This window comes from Cataglyphis hispanica, chromosome 8 (genome assembly GCF_021464435.1).
Source record: "Cataglyphis hispanica isolate Lineage 1 chromosome 8, ULB_Chis1_1.0, whole genome shotgun sequence".
NCBI classification, from domain to species: domain Eukaryota; kingdom Metazoa; phylum Arthropoda; class Insecta; order Hymenoptera; family Formicidae; genus Cataglyphis; species Cataglyphis hispanica.
Genome location: NC_065961.1, coordinates 7,553,384 through 7,571,338, shown reverse-complemented (window position 1 = coordinate 7,571,338; position 17,955 = coordinate 7,553,384). Strand labels below are relative to the sequence as shown.

Below are 17,955 nucleotides of genomic sequence, written 5' to 3'. Positions count from 1 at the left end.
AATTATAGATTATTATATATATATATGAAAAAAGTTAATTTTTAATTAAATAAAGACTTGTTGCAAAAAAACATGTGTTTTTCATTTATAGATATACAATATAAAATTATGAATGTAATTGGAAAGCTATTTCGATCAAATTTTGTGGTGCAGAGTCTTGATGGCACACATACAACTCCTTTGGGTGGGGGCTCATGTAGAGACGTCCAATTACCCAAAATGTTGTGTTTTCCCATTCAAATAGCACACCATGCTCTTTTACAGCAATTAAACTTCTATTGATAACAGTTTTCTCTATATCTTGATTCAACATTTTCTTAAATCTCACTGTATTATGTAATAATCTGTGGATAATTTGTACACATTTATTGAAATTGATAAAAATCTTGTCCTTTGATGTATTTTGAATTGGTATTGATGACAATAGAATCCCTTCCACGGTGTCTAAGTGAACATAATGATATAAATAATTTTTATCACCAGCAGTTAATTTTTTCGGTATCAAGTATTCAACTTGATTTAATAAATTTTCCCGTATGTTGGATATATCCATTGTATTGAGTACATGACTATCATTCTGTAATAAAATCGATAAATATATCTGCATTTGTATAATGTATACTATGAATTTTTTGTTCTTAATACATTCTTTATTTAAATTACTTGAAAGTTATCAATCTATTATCTTTTATCTAGAAAGATAGTTACCTTGTATATATCGATATCTGAATCACTGTCATCGGAATATCTTGATGCCGAATTGATCTTTTCTCTAGTTGCTCGTCTTCCAAGTATAGGCATTGCCTCATCACTCATTTCACTAACTCCACCTGTTCCTTGACTGAGCGAATCTTCAGAAGTGTGTAAAGAATACACTAAATATATAAAAACAAACATACTTGCAAATAATTCCATATTACAACATGTATATTATTTATACATAATGTAAAAATTGACGAGAGAGGGAGGAAAATGCAAAAAATTTTTAGATTAATTTCACATTGCTTCTGGATGTAACTTACCAGAACCCGAGATCATTGTATTGTCATCAAAACTACGTTTCTTCAAGATAGAAGGCAGTTCTTGCGGCTTTTTATTAATAGGATTGACATTTTGCTTAGGCGGTACAATTTGTACATCGGACGATTTTATTAAACCAAGTAGATTCTCCGTTATACTGGATGACGCTTTTGTCGTTGCATGTTCCTCGTATGGTATTACTTCCGGTCTGGCATTAGATGTAATCCATTTTGAAGCTAAAATTGTAACTCCTATTTTTTGTACATGCTTCAGTGTCTCTTGAGCTTCTTCTACATAAAATACATCCGGGCCTATTGCATCATTATACCTAAAGAGAATAACAAAAACTTAAATAAAATACCATTATACATTATATATATATATATATATATATATATATATATATATATATATATATATATATATATATATATATATATATATATATATATATATATATATATATATATATATATATATATATATATAATGTATATATATATATATATATATATATATATATATATATATATATATATATATATACATATATATATATCTACGATAACATATTCACTTTGCAGTACATCCTCCGGATTCTAACAAGACTGCTAATAAATCGTGTCCGTATCCGACAACTAATAAAAACCACTTTCCATTAGGTATTAAAAATTGATCACTACTGCTGTCATCAATGTGGCCGCGATTGCAAGACGAAGGATAAATCTGCTTCCATAGAACGAGGCATTTCACTTGTTCCTGATTCACCAGATTCAACAGACCATTGTGTCTTAGAAATGAATGCACGTCGATCAAGTCTTCGTGAGGTAAATGAGATCCCAAAAGATGACATTTATGATAAATGCAACTCCCTAATATAGTATATAATCTCTGACAATCCATAGGATCCTCATTCTGTCAAAACATGCGCGTCTATTAAACTTTCAATGTAAATAGTTTTTGACACAAAAATATTCTCACAATTATTTAAACTTTTCGAGTTAAACAAATATTACAATATTACAATATTACCCAGTCTCTATAATCCATAGCTTCCATTTCACTTAACGCTGCATCTATTTGAATCTGTGCATCTCTTGGTAGTTGTATAAAACTTGCAATCGAGAAAGCGCTCCTGAATTTATAATTTTCTACATTTTCCGTACTATTTTCCGATTTTGATACATTTTTTCTTGCATCAGTATCTTTGCAAGGATCTTTGATGTTTAATAATCTGTTTATAAATAAAGTGAAGAAATGATCCAAAGAGGAATGATTTTCCACAGAAGTAAAGCACTTTGTCAATGATTGATAAGTAAATTCTAATGTTCTGACAATATCCTCTGTAATCTTGATAGCTTCTTGAGAGGTACAGCTAAAAAATAATAAGATTTACATGACAAATATTCATATATGATGCAATATTTTTTCATGCAATATATTATATTCTCAAGCAAGATTTACCATTTATCAGGTAAAGTTGTTAAAAGCAATTCATCATCGCGAGATGTATATACAACATATGCTTCTTTTTCACCTATACGGATAGTCGTACTAGAAAATATACATTTGTCATTCTTTTTTTAAACTTATAATTAAATATATATTTTTTAATATATAAATATGTGTGTACCTGACAGGTTGTAGGCTTACTATATTAGGTAATAAATGATTAAGAGTTATAAAAGCTCCTCTTGCCATACACAAGGAAGAATTTATGTTCTTAGTTCCAGATCGCGGAAATGTGTACAATACACCTTGAAATTCTTGTCCTACTTCCGAAAGATCTGTAGTTTTTAAATATAATATGCCCAATGGATAATCCAACAACAATTCCATCAAGGAACTACTATTTTCTCTATTTACCAAGTATTGGGCTAAAATCGATTGCTAAAAGATATATTTAATGAAATTTGTGTCACAAAATATCTCTTTATAACTACTGCATTTATATAAAAACTGATTACTTTTGGCTCAATTATTCTTGATAGTTTTGCAGTAACATCAACACCAGCTACTCTTTCCAATTCTAATATCACCTATAAAAATATAAGGTTTTAGAATTTTAAATAAACTCTGAGAAAGATATAAAGAAAATACAAATTTACAATTTAATATTATATGTTTAATTATGATAGAATAAACTCTTAACAAATTTATTAAATCATTTATTAATCTTACATTTGATGGTGTAGTGATTTCAGATAATATCTTATCTAAATTTTGAAAAGTAACATTATTCGAATTAACTTTCCGTAACCAATCTCCAATTTTAATATTTTTATTTTTCATAGCTTCACCATCGGGTATAAATCCTGCCACCATAACTCTCACTTTATCTGAAAATGGTTTTGGTATGATACCAAAATATGCTTCGCATAAGGTTGCTCTTCTGCCCAACTTATGTCTTCTTTCAGGATCAATCCACAATGTAACTTTGCGAATTTCTCCTGCCTTATATATTTTAAAATTATTTTTAAGTTTTTCAAATATATTTTTTTCTCATTGCATTCAGTGTCCCAATCATTACCTGGAAATCTCGAAATGTGACTTCCTTGCTTCCGCTACCATCTCCTTTCTCCTCTTCGATTGTGTTGCTTGCTACACCACTATTATTGATCCTCTTATTTCTCATACTCCAGCGCTTACTCTCTTTACGTCTGATTAGATGGAACAATTTACCAGCTCTCGTACTACGACGACGTGTCAATTCAGGTTGAGGACTGTCATTCTTATTGTCCGAAGTTGCATGGTCAGAATCGAACAGATATTCCTCTACAGATTCTATGTAAAATACTTCTCCATTGGGTTTAATCTCCGATTCCCATTCAACTGCAGAACTGCAATTATATCCCAAGTCATGGAAGAACATATCTAATCGAGTCTATTAGAAAAATATATCTTAATTTAATCTAAATTTGTATTAAGTTAATCTTGTTTTGATACCTGTCAGTATCAGAATAATATGATCCTGTGCTAGAACCGCTGTCACTTGCCCACCAATCGTGATCATCTTCATTGCAAGTATTCGTAGAATATGACTGATTGGAATGTTTGCATTTAGATTTTAATGGAATATTCTTGTTATCTATTTCACTCATGTTTTATTAAAAATTATTGCAACAAATGTAAATTTTTTATAAAAGTTCTCAAGTTTTGAATATTAAATATTATACATTAATCTCATATTTTTGTGATTATCTTCTTAATTATAACACATATAACATAACAATAATTATCAATTTCATTTGCATTTATTCATTATAATTGTAGCAAGGTAGGCTCAGAGTTTACTACTTTTTATTACTTACTACCTGAATGCACCTGCATAGTAGCATACACCTGAATATAGCTTGTGTTAGGTGTAAGAGAGAAAGAGAAAAAGAAAAAGTGGGGATTCCACACATCTTTCACTTCAATATGTGTGATGTTTTATGCACATATATGTGATTCAAATAGTAGACATATACATTTGAATAAATTGATAAGAAATTCTATTCAAAATTATTCGTTTAAGATTAATGATAAGATAATTCAGTAAAAAACATATTATAAAATAAAATAAGAAAATAAACTTTCACTTAATATATATATATAAAAAAATTAAATTTATTTTTTCCTACATTTACAATTATTATGCTAAAGATTATATCTCGCGTAAATTCAATATGCTAACGAAAACTTCTTTGTATTTTATTTTATTTAATAATAATATCCATTTATATCTAATTTCATCACTCGTGCATGTAGCCTGGTATTTCTTGATATCAAATGTTATAGATTAATCTATATGTTTCTGTACAAAACAAATAATCAATTGATATATTCAATGTTTTGTATTCGACAATGTTCGATATTCGTCATTTTTTTTTTTTTTTCTTTTTAATTACATATCCTAATCATACCTATACAATTAATTAGTGAAAATAAATACTGAAAAATAATCGTGTTTTGCGATACATTAATTTTATCGAATTGATTGCTTAAGTCTGGAAGCGACGGATTTTATATCGCTAGGTTCTTTCTTTTTCTGCGGATCCATTTGGAAGCACTTCCATAGTCTCAATGTTTCATCAGCACCGGCACTAAGCACCGTGCTTCCATCCGGAGACATAGCTAAGTGCAAAACACGACTGGTGTGTCCTATAAGGTCTGCAACTTTTGTCATTGATGGATATTTCCAAATTGTCAATTGATTTTGTGCATATCCGTGCCCTGAGATGATCTCTTTGTAATTTGAAGACCACAATAGAGCACAGACTTGAGATTTTGTGTCTATTGTATTTAAACAAGCACCTGCAACAAATAACATATTAAATCAATATATCTCTGTTAGATTTAGTACATCTTAATTTATTATAATCCACAAAATGCGCTATCTCTATAGCTTGCCTGTGTTGACATTCCAAAATCTAATAGTTCGATCAGCGGTGCCGCCACCGCTTGCAAGTACGTTGCTTTGCCAGGGGCACCAAGCAAGTGCCTTTATAGCAGCTTGATGCTGATTGAACGAATAAATAGGTTGAGAATGATTTCGCCCGTTGATCGATGGCCAGATTTGCAGCATGTTATCGTTGCCACCACTGGCCAAATACTGTCCATCAAATGACCATTTTAAGCCACATACTTCCTGAGCGTGTGCGTTTATAGTCAAGATCAAATGATCCCGTTGTCTGACATCATGATGTACTATTTTACCTAGTCTTTAAAACAATAAAATTATTAGTTTTAATTATATAAAATCAGATTTAGCTTCAGTTTTAATTTTAATTTCGATTTTAATTTACTTCCACCTCTTTAACTTCCACCTCGTTATATACAATTTTTAAAAAAAATAAATATACTTAATCTTAAATTTTCTTCATGTTTATCAACATAATTGATTTTACAAAATCATTGCTAGTTTTTATAAAAAATTGATTAGTCACTTGAAAAATGATCAATTATATTCTGAATGTAAGCTTTAGAACAGCAGCTATATTTGGTTATTTCATATATTCTATCTATACTACCTCGATCCACTTGTCAATATGTGATTGTTCCAGGCGAGAGAACCGACTCTGGATGTGTGTCCGTTCATAACGCGAATTCTCCTCATTTGACTACAATCCCATAGTTCTGTATTTCCTTCTGTAGTACCCACTGCCAGACATGGACCTTCCTGAATCCACGCAACAGAACATACATAGTCGTTCGCGTCCAATTCGAATAATTGTTCTATGGTTCCAGTCCCAGCATTCCACAAATATACATTAGTACCCAATCCCACGGCTAAGATATTAGAGTTTGACCAGTCCACTAAGTTTAAATCTATAAGATATTAAATTTTTTTTATTCTTTAATTCTTTTTTGTATTAGATAAGAAAATGTTAAATTAAACTATTCACAATAATCATCGATGATTTCTGGTGCATCTAATATCCTGTCAGCAGCTTGTGGTATATATCTCGTGGAACCTCTAACACTAGCTGGTGTTTTAGTTTGACTATACAAAACTTTTAAAGGATTTTGATATCCCTCTGGTGGTGCTGGTGCCTTGATCTGATAAGATAAAACTCTCATACTATTTATATCACCACCATGCAGATTCTCTCCCATAAGACGCTGCATCTCTCGTTTTGTAGGACTCATATTATTTGCTTTATCTCCATCCTGTTCTGCATTTTGTTGCTGAAGAATCTGAAATATAGAAATATATTCAGATATTTCAAAATTTAATCACTAAATACTTTCTTATATCTATCTATGATCTAACCTTATAATGACTCAATTCAAAATTGGTTGTAGATCTTGAAGGAATAAATCTATCACCACCATTGGGTGTCTTAGCTGGAGTGACACGACCTGTATTATTAAAAATAAAATTAAAAAATTTTATTCTATTTATCTATTCCATTCTATTATCTTATTCTATTTATTATTCTATTTATTACATATAAATATTATCTTACTTGGAGATTTCTTTGTGCCTTTAGAGGGAGTTTTCTTGGTCTTGCCATCGCTCCTTTTCGTCGGGGTTTTTCCTGACACACTGCTTATGAAAGAACTACTTGTGAGAACTTTCTTTGATGAATTCAAACTAAGATTAATACTGAAACATATATAATATATTAAAACAATATTCATTAATGAATAAAGTCAATAATTTTATATCTTCCAACTCAATAAATTCACTCGATATTCGATTAACGTAAAACATCAATACAATTACTTTCTTTACCTTAAATTTGACGTCTCCATGCATTTCTTCTGCCATCGCGGTACTGGACCCTTGATAGCTTCGTCCATACGAGTCAGATTGTTGAGTTCTTTCATAAATCTTAGATGCGACATGATTTATAAATGCGAGCGGAGTGCGCGATGCTACGTTGCTGGAAAAGTTGGCATTAAAATAGAACGAAGGTCGCAAAAGATATCGAGGTAAAAACATATATTTAAAAGAATTAACTCGAATACCTTTTCATGCACGAACTTTTTTCCACCAACACTCCAAGTATGCCGATCAACGTCAAAGTTGTATGAATTAGATGATTCCAAGGAAAGCACGATGCGAAGCCTCAAACGTGATTTAAATGGACACAGGAAAGAGAGAGGGAGAGAGAGAGAGAGAGGAAGAAATTAAAAAAAATCGTTAGCTTTCAAACGCCGCCGATTTCCTGCCGTTTTTTTCTCTTTCACAGATGTCGCTACGCACTTCCGCGTGGATTTAAATACCTAATGGCGAATTTGCAATGAACTTGTCCCAATTTCTTTGCGATACGCAGCTTGCGATTGTAATGAAAAATAACCTGAAATAGCCAATATATGTGGTGTACAGGGAGGCTAGGTTAAAATTGATTTCGTTCATCAGTTATTTGTATAGCTTGATATAAGTGAAAAACGATGAAATTAGCTCCTAGATCTTTACGATAAAGTTTGTAGAATTGCTTGAAATGACAGATTTATTTGACATCGCTAACCTTATCACAACCGTCGGTGTCGATGGCGTCAAGATTAAATCGGAGCCCGGATTACCCGAGAAATCGTCCAACGAGATTCTGACAGAGCTCTTCAGCACTTTCGATGCACCGGACGATGGCGTCGCGTCACCCGAAAACAGCGATCAGCAATTGCTCAATGGCAATGTCAAATCCGCCAAGTTGGATAAACTTCAAGCGAAAAAGAAAAAGATCAAGAAGAAACATAAGCATAAGGAGAAGAAGCACAAGAAGAGGTCGAGACATAACTCCTCAGACAGTAACAGTGATGTAGAAGGTAATAATATATGTAATATTCAGTAAGATAATAATACATGTAATATTCAATATTATACTTATCGCTATAATCTTTTACATACAAAAAATATACATCTATATAATCTGTATATTTTTGTTTTAATTAGGTGTGAAGAAAAAAAGGAAACATAAGAAAAAATCCAAACGAAGACGTGAATCTGTTTCAAGCAAATCGTCAGATTCTGGTCAGACTAAAGTCAAATTAATAAAATTGGATGATGACGATTTTGGAATTGTAAAAGATAGTGAATTAAAGTTATTTGACATTATGTCAGAAAAAGATAGCATGAATGATGTAACAAAATTTGAGGAACAGCTGTGTACGAACAAGGATTCAGATATTATTGACAAAATTGTAGATGGCTCTGCTAGTCCCCTATTACCATCTATATCGAAGAAGACAGATGATGAATCTGATGAGGCAATAATACCTAAAATTCTTGGTTTGTATTTGTTACTTTGTTAATAATTCCCACTGTCAATAGTATTATTTATAAAAATTGAATTTTAAAGTAATAGAGAATAATGATAAATTAAGAATATTAAAACAAGAGCATATAATATAAATATATTTTTTCATAAATAGAAAAGTCAAAGCAGTCTTCTCAAGGAAAAATATTAATAAAGGATCTTAAGAACAGTACTGTTTATAATGAAACAGTTAAAGCAATAGAAAATAAGCAAAAAGCGAAAGCTGCAAGAATGGAAGATGGCGAGTTATCTGATAGTAGTAGTGACGATAATAGGACTCCTACTTTAAGTCCTACTCCACCTCAAGGCAGGTCACCATCATTCAGTCCAAGCAGAGAAAGGATGAGAAACAAAATGTTTAGTCCCTCGAGAAAATCAATCTCTTCAAAGGCTGATCTTAGATTGGTTTTGAGAGAGAAGGAGAAGAAAAGGTGAGAGATAATTGAAAAATAAGACTTGTATAACAATAATCACACAAGAATAATTTCAATTACAGAGGTGTAAGAGAAAAAGATAGTAAAAGAAGTAGGAGTTGTCATTCTCAAGATAGAAAAAGATCGAGATCACGAACGCGTTATGATTTGCATCGCAGTAGGAGTGGTGGAAGAGAAAAACAGAGAGGTAGAAGCAGAGAAAGGCGTGACAGTGAGAAAAGTTATGAAAGACGAGACTCGGGCAGGAGCAGAGAAAGGCGCAGACATAGAAGTCGGAGTGAAAACAGAAATAGAGATAAATATACGCGAGGCCGAAGTAGAAGCAGAGAAAGAAAGTTAGAATTGCGTTAAATTATTTGAGAAATAAAGCATATATTATTTCAATCTTAAATTTATATAACATTAAATTTTTATTAGGGAACGAATAGAGATTGATAAGAAAAAGTTGTTAGAAATTGCCAGGAGAAATGCTATAAACATGATTAAACAAGGAACTCTCCCGTTAGCTCAGCAAGATAAAGCTATCGCTGCCATACAATCTGGTGGGAAAACAGTAGATGAACTTACAGGTAATTTTTGTTTTACTTGAATTAAAGTTTTATTATTATAGTAATTATTCATATGTGTAATTATATTACATTTTTCATAGATTTTTGCAAATCATTATCAAAATCTGAAGCATTAGGTGAATTATCTAGTATCTCTTCCGAAGGTGAAGAAAGTGAATCTGAAAAGGGTTTTCATCATCCCTTTCTTTTAAAAGAAAGACCTAGTTCTATTATAATGAATATTAGAGTTAGTATAAATACATACATGCCATTTATTACTAATTATTTTATTTCACAAATGTGCACTATCTCTATAAAAACTTCATATCTCTGTTCAGGATGCAAAACAATTGCCAACGAAAACGTTCCTAGAAAAAACAACCGAAACTTCGAATCAGTTACGATTGCAATTTCCTGTCTCCAGTGGACAACATCATAGAAGAAGTGGTAAAAACATTTTTAAGATACAGTTTGTAATTTTGTTAAGTATTCTGATGTATCCATGTTATATATTATTTTCAGAAAACGAATGGGTGCCTGTTACACCAAAAAAACCAGAACCAAAAAAAGTATTTGTACCAGCTTCTACAACAAATGAGACATCAGCAATAATACCACCACCTTCTGTGCAACCTCCAGAACAACCTCCTCCTCTACAACCTGCACAAACTGTGTTTCCCTCAATGTCAAAGGTAAAATAAAAGAATACATCATACAAAATATACAATTAACTTGGAATGAAATAGTTTTATATATATATATATATATATATATGGAGAATTTTAATTATAGACTGTGGATATTGGCTCGATAGTGTCTGAAAGATTAGCAGCTATGAGAAAATTAACGGAAAATCCAAATGATATAGGTGCTTTGAATGCAATGCATCGAGCACAAAACGAGGTAAAAGAAACGAAATACAGAAACAATAGAAATAATCACAAAATAACACAATTCTCTATATATGTATGTATGTATGTGTATATATCAAACTATTTATAATATTATAGATGAGAACTTGGGCTGAAAGTAAGCAGATACCAGGTCAGTTTACTGGTAGTACAGGAGTTAAAGTACTCACACCTGCTGAACTGTCCTCAGGTTATCAAGCCTGGGCACGTAAGGTAAAATTATTATTATGTGTTTTATCTTATTTCATGAAAAACCTATTCCTAAAATCCTAATACCAAAATATCCTGATGCATTTTCAAGTCAAATATTTTTTATTGTTATATTTAGTAAAAATTTTTTCCATGTATTATGACAATGATATTAAATAAGGAATTTTTTAAAATCTATTATTGAAATTATCATTTAAGAAAATAATAAATATTTTATATTGTTATATGATATGTAAATGCATCTTAAATCCATAAAAATTCCCTTTTCTCTCTAAACAATGTGAAACAGGTTTAATATATATTACAGTAATAATAATGTAAATTAAGAATAAGATTAGACTGCTATGTGTGTTAAGAATTTGAACCTGGCATTGTTTAGTAATACATCATTAACACACTGATATTGCCTGTAACAAGTTTTCAGGCACAGTTTCTGTTAGGATCAATAAAAAGTTAATGTTGATTTTAACAGAGACTGTGTTGTAGGCACAGACTATTTCTTATGTAGAAGTGGATTCTGTGCCTGCATGGACACAGGAGCATTATTATATCAATGCAAATCACAAAATATGCAGGATTGTAATTTTAGATTAGAATCCTGTTATGTTAAGTTTATCTTTTTAAGAAAAAGGGTATTATAATAAATAATATAATAAAAAAAATTATACATACTTTATATATTAATATAAAAAGTATACAACTAACAATAATGTTGCATCAAACAATGCATTTTTTTTTCGATATGCAAGTATTGAGATAATGAGCTCTTGTGAGATTATTGCTAATTATCATCAGCTTCCTACTGTAGGATTTCATCCGAAGCCGATATATTGCCTCTTAATCATAAAGCTGGGATATTTAGCATTAGTCTGCATCCACCTGAGGGTTTGTTACAGGCACATAGCTACATCAGAAAAGAAACTACTTCGGCAGCCTGATGCAGAGATTATTATCCATTTGGTAAGTATTCCTATTTTGTTAGTTAGAACCTATATTGCAAGTTGTATAATACAAATTATTGTATTTCCAACATTATACACTACATATATACAGATGACAATTTTAAATCATTAAAAAAATTAATGAAGTATATTCATCTTTCAACAGTTTATTTGAGGTGTCTTTCTAATATAAATGCACGTTCCTTGTAGTAGTTATATGATTGTATTCCAAAGAACGTGGGCTATAACTTTCACAAAATCATGTTTTTATATAAATTCATGCAATGATGTGACAGGTATATTATCTTTTATTTCAACTATTTAGGATCAATTAGTATCAGCGCAGCCTGTATCGGGTGGAATGGGTATGGCGTTGCTGCAGAAGATGGGTTGGCGACCAGGTGAGGGTCTAGGCAAAAACAAAGAAGGGGCCTTGGAACCGTTGCAGCTAGAAGTTAAATTGGACAAGCGAGGATTAGTTTCTGAGCAAGATATTGGACAGAAAGTTGGCAAAACTGTAAAACCCATAGTACCAGCTGTCAAAACATTAGAAGGTATATCTTAAAGGATGATGTTTCTTTGTAATATATTAGTCATACATCAAAGAGAAAGAATATATCTGTATATATTTTTATTTCTTTATGAAAATAATATAAAGCACTTTTAATAAAAATGCCTTTTAAATTAAATCTAGCCATTTGTAATGATTTTATTTCAGGTAAACATCCAGTGTCACTTTTGGGTGAATATTGTTCAAAGAAGAAACTCGGAGCGCCAGTTTACGAGTTATGCTTTGAATGTGGACCAGATCACAGAAAGAATTTCCTCTTCAAAGTGAGTAGTGTTATTACAAATGCTTATTAGTGTTTCACATTTTATAAGAGTATGTACATATCAATTTAATATTGTAGGTAAAAGTAAATGGCGTCGAGTATAAGCCGAGTGTTGCAAGCCCTAACAAAAAACAGGCAAAGGCAGAAGCAGCACAGATATGTCTGCAGAGTTTAGGTTTATTACCTTCTTAATATGTGCTATAATTGTGTAAAGGGACTGTAAATTATTTCATCATTTGACATAATACCTTCATTTTTTATCAAAAAAATAAAATATAATGTCCTATATAAAATAATTTTGTATATTAATGTTCCAAGAATAATTTTGCAAAAAATTAAATAATGACAGTATTTATTTCTAATCTACTGTTAAACTTATTAGTTTAATGCTCAATGTTCAGACTTCAGTATCAAGTACATACATATACATGTAAGTATATACATGTATAATTATAGTTACAATTTCTGCAAATTTTCCAATTATGTAGTCAAAATTCTACAAGAATAGTGCCAAAACAGGATATATTATGAATTGTCCTATTAAAATATTCATTACATCAATATTTCAATAATTATGGTAATGTATAATTCACTCTTTTATCTAATCATCCCATGTACGATTTTATCTAAAATTTTAGAATTCTAATAAATAAAGTGTCATTATATCATATTCGATATATTTCTATATTGTACAACCGTTTTATTCTGAATATCAAGCTATATGTTGTAAATAATATAAAAGAGTTAAAAAAAAATTATTTGTGGATGTGAATTATTTTTTACTTAATGTCCATTTTTTTCAATTCATCAATAACTCATGGTGGCTTATTAACAATGCTAGATAAATTTTTTCCAGCATCTTATTATTAATTTTCCCAACATGTTTGCATGTATTATCCTTGATATTATTTCTCTTTGAAAACGATAAAATTAAAAAAGAAATAATATTAACAAATATATTATTATTTTATTATTAAAATTATATTTTCTTTCATTTCTTTTTCTTCTCATAAACATAGATTTCATGTTAAATATAATCAAAAAGATTGTCTGCTAAGCTTTCTCTTTTTTTATAATTTTTCTTTTTATTTAAAAGATATATTTTAAAGACATTGAACAGATATTATGTTTTAAAATGTATACTTTATCTTTCATCTTTTCGTGAATACAAAATGTTACATTTATTTTCTATATATCACTTACTTGGTTAAATTTTTTTTAATAGCGAATATCGAAACGTAGCCTTAGATTCCATTTTGGATTGGAAATCTTATAAACATCGACATGGCAGTTCCTCCGGTTTCATTAAATACGCGAAATAAAAAGCATTTTTTGGGTGTACCGGCGCCCTTGGGATATGTTGCCGGTGTTGGCAGAGGGTAAGTTTTTTCATATAACAACATTATTATAAATAATCGTACAACTATCGAGTATAACAATAGCAATCAAGATGCAAACATATAGTTAACCTCTCTTTCTCTTCTCCGCAGAGCAACAGGATTTACAACACGATCTGATATCGGTCCCGCTCGAGATGCAAATGACGTTTCGTAAGTAGAAAAATACATTTCTTATTAAAAGACAACTTGATAAGTGCAACATTCTCTTACATAAACAAATTATGATACATTATCATTAATTTTGAATGCAGAGATGATAGACACGCTCCACCCACAAAACGTGCTAAGAAGAAGGAAGAAGAGGAAGAAGATGAAGAAGATTTAAATGACAACAATTACGATGAATTTTCAGGATATGGAGGTTCCCTATTTAGTAAGGTAAGTAAAATTATTTTTTTTTTTAAATTAGGTTATGTTAGATGAAAGATAATAATATTCTTATAATATCAGGATCCTTACGATAAAGATGATGAAGAAGCAGATGCAATTTATGAAGCTATCGATAAACGTATGGATGAGAAACGTAAAGAATATAGAGAAAAACGTCTCAGGGAAGAATTGGAACGTTATCGTCAAGAACGCCCTAAGATTCAACAGCAATTCTCAGATTTAAAGAGAGAATTGGTTAATGTGTCTGAAGATGAATGGAGAAATATCCCTGAAGTGGGAGATGCCAGAAATCGCAAACAGCGGAATCCAAGGGCAGAAAAATTTACTCCCTTGCCAGATTCTGTTCTAGCAAGAAATTTAGGTGGTGAAACATCCACTAGTATTGATCCATCTAGTGGTTTAGCCTCGATGATGCCAGGAGTGGCAACACCAGGTATGCTAACTCCCACAGGGGATCTCGATCTCAGGAAAATTGGACAGGCTAGGAATACATTGATGAACGTCAAACTGAATCAAGTTTCTGATTCTGTGGAGGGCCAAACTGTTGTCGATCCAAAAGGATATCTTACAGATTTACAGAGCATGATACCTACTTATGGTGGTGACATAAAGTGTGTAATTATTACTTGTTTAATTTTAAGATTATATAAATACATTCTTATCATAATTTTCTCTTATTTTGATAGTGACATAAAAAAGGCGAGATTATTGTTAAAATCCGTCAGAGAAACCAATCCTAATCATCCTCCTGCGTGGATCGCATCCGCGCGTTTAGAAGAAGTAACAGGGAAAGTTCAAGCAGCGCGAAATCTAATAATGAAAGGTTGTGAAGTAAATCCTACTTCTGAAGATTTATGGTTGGAAGCTGCGAGACTGCAGCCGCCGGACACGGCAAAGGCAGTAATAGCACAATCAGTGCGACATATTCCGACATCTGTCAGAATATGGATAAAGGCCGCGGATTTGGAAATGGAAATAAAAGCGAAAAGAAGAGTTTATCGTAAGGCTTTGGAACATATCCCAAATTCAGTGCGGTTATGGAAAGCCGCGGTTGAATTGGAGGAACCCGAAGACGCACGTATCTTACTCAGTCGTGCAGTTGAGTGCTGTCCGACTAGCGTAGATTTGTGGCTCGCTCTCGCTAGATTAGAGACGTACGATAATGCGAGAAAAGTCTTGAATAAAGCCCGAGAGAATATCCCGACTGACAGACAAATTTGGACTACCGCCGCGAAATTGGAAGAAGCAAATGGCAATAAACACATGGTAGAAAAGATTATCGATCGCGCTATATCCTCGTTGAGTGCGAACGGGGTAGAGATCAACAGGGAACACTGGTTCAAGGAAGCTATGGAAGCTGAGAAGGCGGGAGCGGTGCATTGTTGTCAAGTTATCGTCAAGGCTATTATCGGTTTTGGAGTAGAAGAAGAAGATAGAAAGCATACTTGGATGGAAGATGCGGAAACTGTAAGAAATTATCTATTATTTGTTTATATAATGAAAATTATGCGTAAAAATTAATGTCTATATTGAGAAATATATTTATTTTATTACAGTGCGCTCAACAAGGAGCATTAGAATGTGCGAGAGCTGTCTATGCGTACGCACTAACGACATTTCCTAGTAAGAAATCAATTTGGCTGCGCGCGGCTTATTTCGAAAAGACATACGGTACACGAGAATCTTTGGAAGCTTTATTACAAAGAGCAGTCGCTCATTGCCCAAAGAGTGAAGTACTCTGGCTTATGGGTGCTAAATCCAAGTGGTTGGCTGTGAGTAGATTTATATTTAAAATTTTTATTCGAGATAACTTTTTATTAATATTTTTTCCTCTTTTTTTTCAGGGTGATGTGCCAGCAGCCAGAGGTATCTTATCTCTCGCGTTTCAAGCTAATCCAAATTCCGAAGAGATTTGGTTGGCTGCAGTAAAGCTTGAGTCCGAAAACTCAGAGTACGAAAGGGCACGACGTTTATTGGCCAAAGCAAGAGCATCCGCTCCGACGCCGAGAGTTATGATGAAAAGCGCTAAACTGGAATGGGCTCTTAATAATTTGGATGCGGCATTGCGTTTACTCAAGGAAGCTCTCGAAGCTTTTGATGATTTTCCTAAATTATGGCTAATGAAAGGCCAAATCGAGGAACAGCAAGGTTATTTAGACAAAGCGATTGATACATATAATCAAGCGGTAAGTGAATGTTTTTTTGTACTAACTTAATTAAGATACACAAATATATTAAAAGGAAAGTATCATATCTTTTTTTTTTAAACATTTATGTACAGATTAAGAAGTGTCCAAATTCGATACCTCTTTGGCGTCTGCTGGCACAATTGGAGCACAGGAAGAACCAAGTGACCAAGGCACGTTCGGTTTTGGAAAAAGCCCGGCTCAAGAATCCTAAAAATGCAGAATTATGGTTAGAGGCTATACGGAATGAATTAAAAAGCGGCGGCGCACGCGATATGGCAAATATGCTGATGGCTAGGGCGTTACAAGAATGTCCTACATCTGGCCTCCTTTGGGCAGAAGCAATTTTCATGGAACCACGACCTCAACGAAAAACTAAAAGTGTGGACGCTCTTAAAAAATGCGAACACGATCCACACGTTCTTTTGGCGGTATCGAAGTGAGTTGATGTTTATTTGGAATAAATACAAATTTATATCAAGATTTATATAGAATATATGAGAAAAAAAGAGTTGTGAAAATTATATGTATTTTTTTGTTACAGATTATTTTGGTGCGAACATAAGATCTCAAAGTGCAGAGATTGGTTTAATCGAACAGTAAAAATAGATCCAGATTTAGGAGATGCCTGGGCTTATTTCTACAAGTTTGAATTACTAAATGGAACTGAAGAGCAACAGGAAGATGTAAAAAAAAGGTGTATTATGGCAGAACCTCACCATGGTGAAAATTGGTGCAAGGTATCTAAAAATATAGTAAATTGGTGTCTGAGTATAGATCAGATTTTAATAAAGGTTGCAAAAGAGTTACCTATTCCTATATAAAATAAAAATTAAAAATTTGACATAAATTAAAATGTAATTACAAAGTATTATTAATGTATGATAGTAACTAGAGTAAGTTTGTAAATAAATATGTGCATAAACAGATGTAAATAGAGAAAAATATTTGAGACTTCACTAAGATTCCATGGCTCTATGGATCGAATTTTGCTCTAGTTGATAAATTCATTAGTCAATGATAATAAGCCACTTATGCTCCCATACCATAGTTCTTCCTACTCTATCTAGGTTCCATTTTGAAATCTTACAGTTGAAAGAATTGATTAATTTTAATATTAATGTGACATTTTCATATTTCATTTATTAAATATAATAAATAATATTAAATATAATAAATTTAAATGTATCATATATAAAATACTACATAAATATATATATATATATATATATGTGTGTGTGTACATGACACACAAATTGAAAATTAGGACGAGCAAATTTCATATAATCATAAACTATATAATCAAAGAATTCACGTTTTCTTATGTCTGATATCCC

General features: G+C 31.7%; 4 protein-coding genes across 5 annotated transcripts; 2 read left to right on the top strand and 2 right to left on the bottom strand.

Annotated features, from left to right (window-relative positions):
• Positions 1-56: 56 nt before the first annotated feature.
• Positions 57-4,740, bottom strand: LOC126851696 (protein inturned). The gene is made up of 11 exons (XM_050595909.1): positions 3,967-4,740; positions 3,551-3,860; positions 3,202-3,474; positions 2,988-3,059; positions 2,654-2,910; positions 2,485-2,574; positions 2,053-2,395; positions 1,598-1,935; positions 1,023-1,348; positions 709-875; positions 57-577 (listed from the first exon to the last, which is right to left on the bottom strand). Exons 1-11 carry the CDS (start codon positions 4,119-4,121, stop codon positions 107-109), a joined length of 2,802 nt encoding a protein of 933 aa, XP_050451866.1. The 5' UTR covers positions 4,122-4,740; the 3' UTR covers positions 57-106.
• Positions 4,741-4,883: 143 nt separating this feature from the next.
• On the bottom strand, positions 4,884-13,915 carry LOC126851699 (cell division cycle protein 20 homolog). 2 transcript variants are annotated; one of them, XM_050595914.1, is made up of 9 exons: positions 13,846-13,915; positions 7,477-7,808; positions 7,241-7,391; positions 6,972-7,111; positions 6,776-6,864; positions 6,408-6,699; positions 6,033-6,330; positions 5,413-5,723; positions 4,884-5,316 (listed from the first exon to the last, which is right to left on the bottom strand). In XM_050595914.1, the coding sequence occupies exons 3-9, from the start codon at positions 7,351-7,353 to the stop codon at positions 4,988-4,990; spliced, it is 1,572 nt and encodes a 523-aa protein (XP_050451871.1). In that variant the 5' UTR covers positions 7,354-7,391; positions 7,477-7,808; positions 13,846-13,915; the 3' UTR covers positions 4,884-4,987. The 2 variants fall into 2 exon arrangements, with proteins under 2 accessions (XP_050451871.1, XP_050451870.1); XM_050595913.1 differs by lacking the exon at positions 13,846-13,915 and adding an exon at positions 7,980-8,117.
• On the top strand, positions 7,815-13,366 carry LOC126851698 (protein Son-like). The gene is made up of 13 exons (XM_050595912.1): positions 7,815-8,274; positions 8,402-8,737; positions 8,881-9,196; positions 9,262-9,534; positions 9,617-9,768; positions 9,849-9,994; positions 10,086-10,194; positions 10,270-10,439; positions 10,540-10,650; positions 10,758-10,871; positions 12,135-12,363; positions 12,528-12,643; positions 12,721-13,366. The coding sequence occupies exons 1-13, from the start codon at positions 7,953-7,955 to the stop codon at positions 12,832-12,834; spliced, it is 2,508 nt and encodes an 835-aa protein (XP_050451869.1). The 5' UTR covers positions 7,815-7,952; the 3' UTR covers positions 12,835-13,366.
• Positions 13,878-17,645, top strand: LOC126851697 (pre-mRNA-processing factor 6). The gene is made up of 9 exons (XM_050595910.1): positions 13,878-14,021; positions 14,133-14,192; positions 14,294-14,420; positions 14,493-15,043; positions 15,119-15,899; positions 15,989-16,204; positions 16,277-16,618; positions 16,714-17,057; positions 17,163-17,645. Exons 1-9 carry the CDS (start codon positions 13,927-13,929, stop codon positions 17,440-17,442), a joined length of 2,796 nt encoding a protein of 931 aa, XP_050451867.1. The 5' UTR covers positions 13,878-13,926; the 3' UTR covers positions 17,443-17,645.
• The last annotated feature ends 310 nt before the right edge of the window (positions 17,646-17,955 follow it).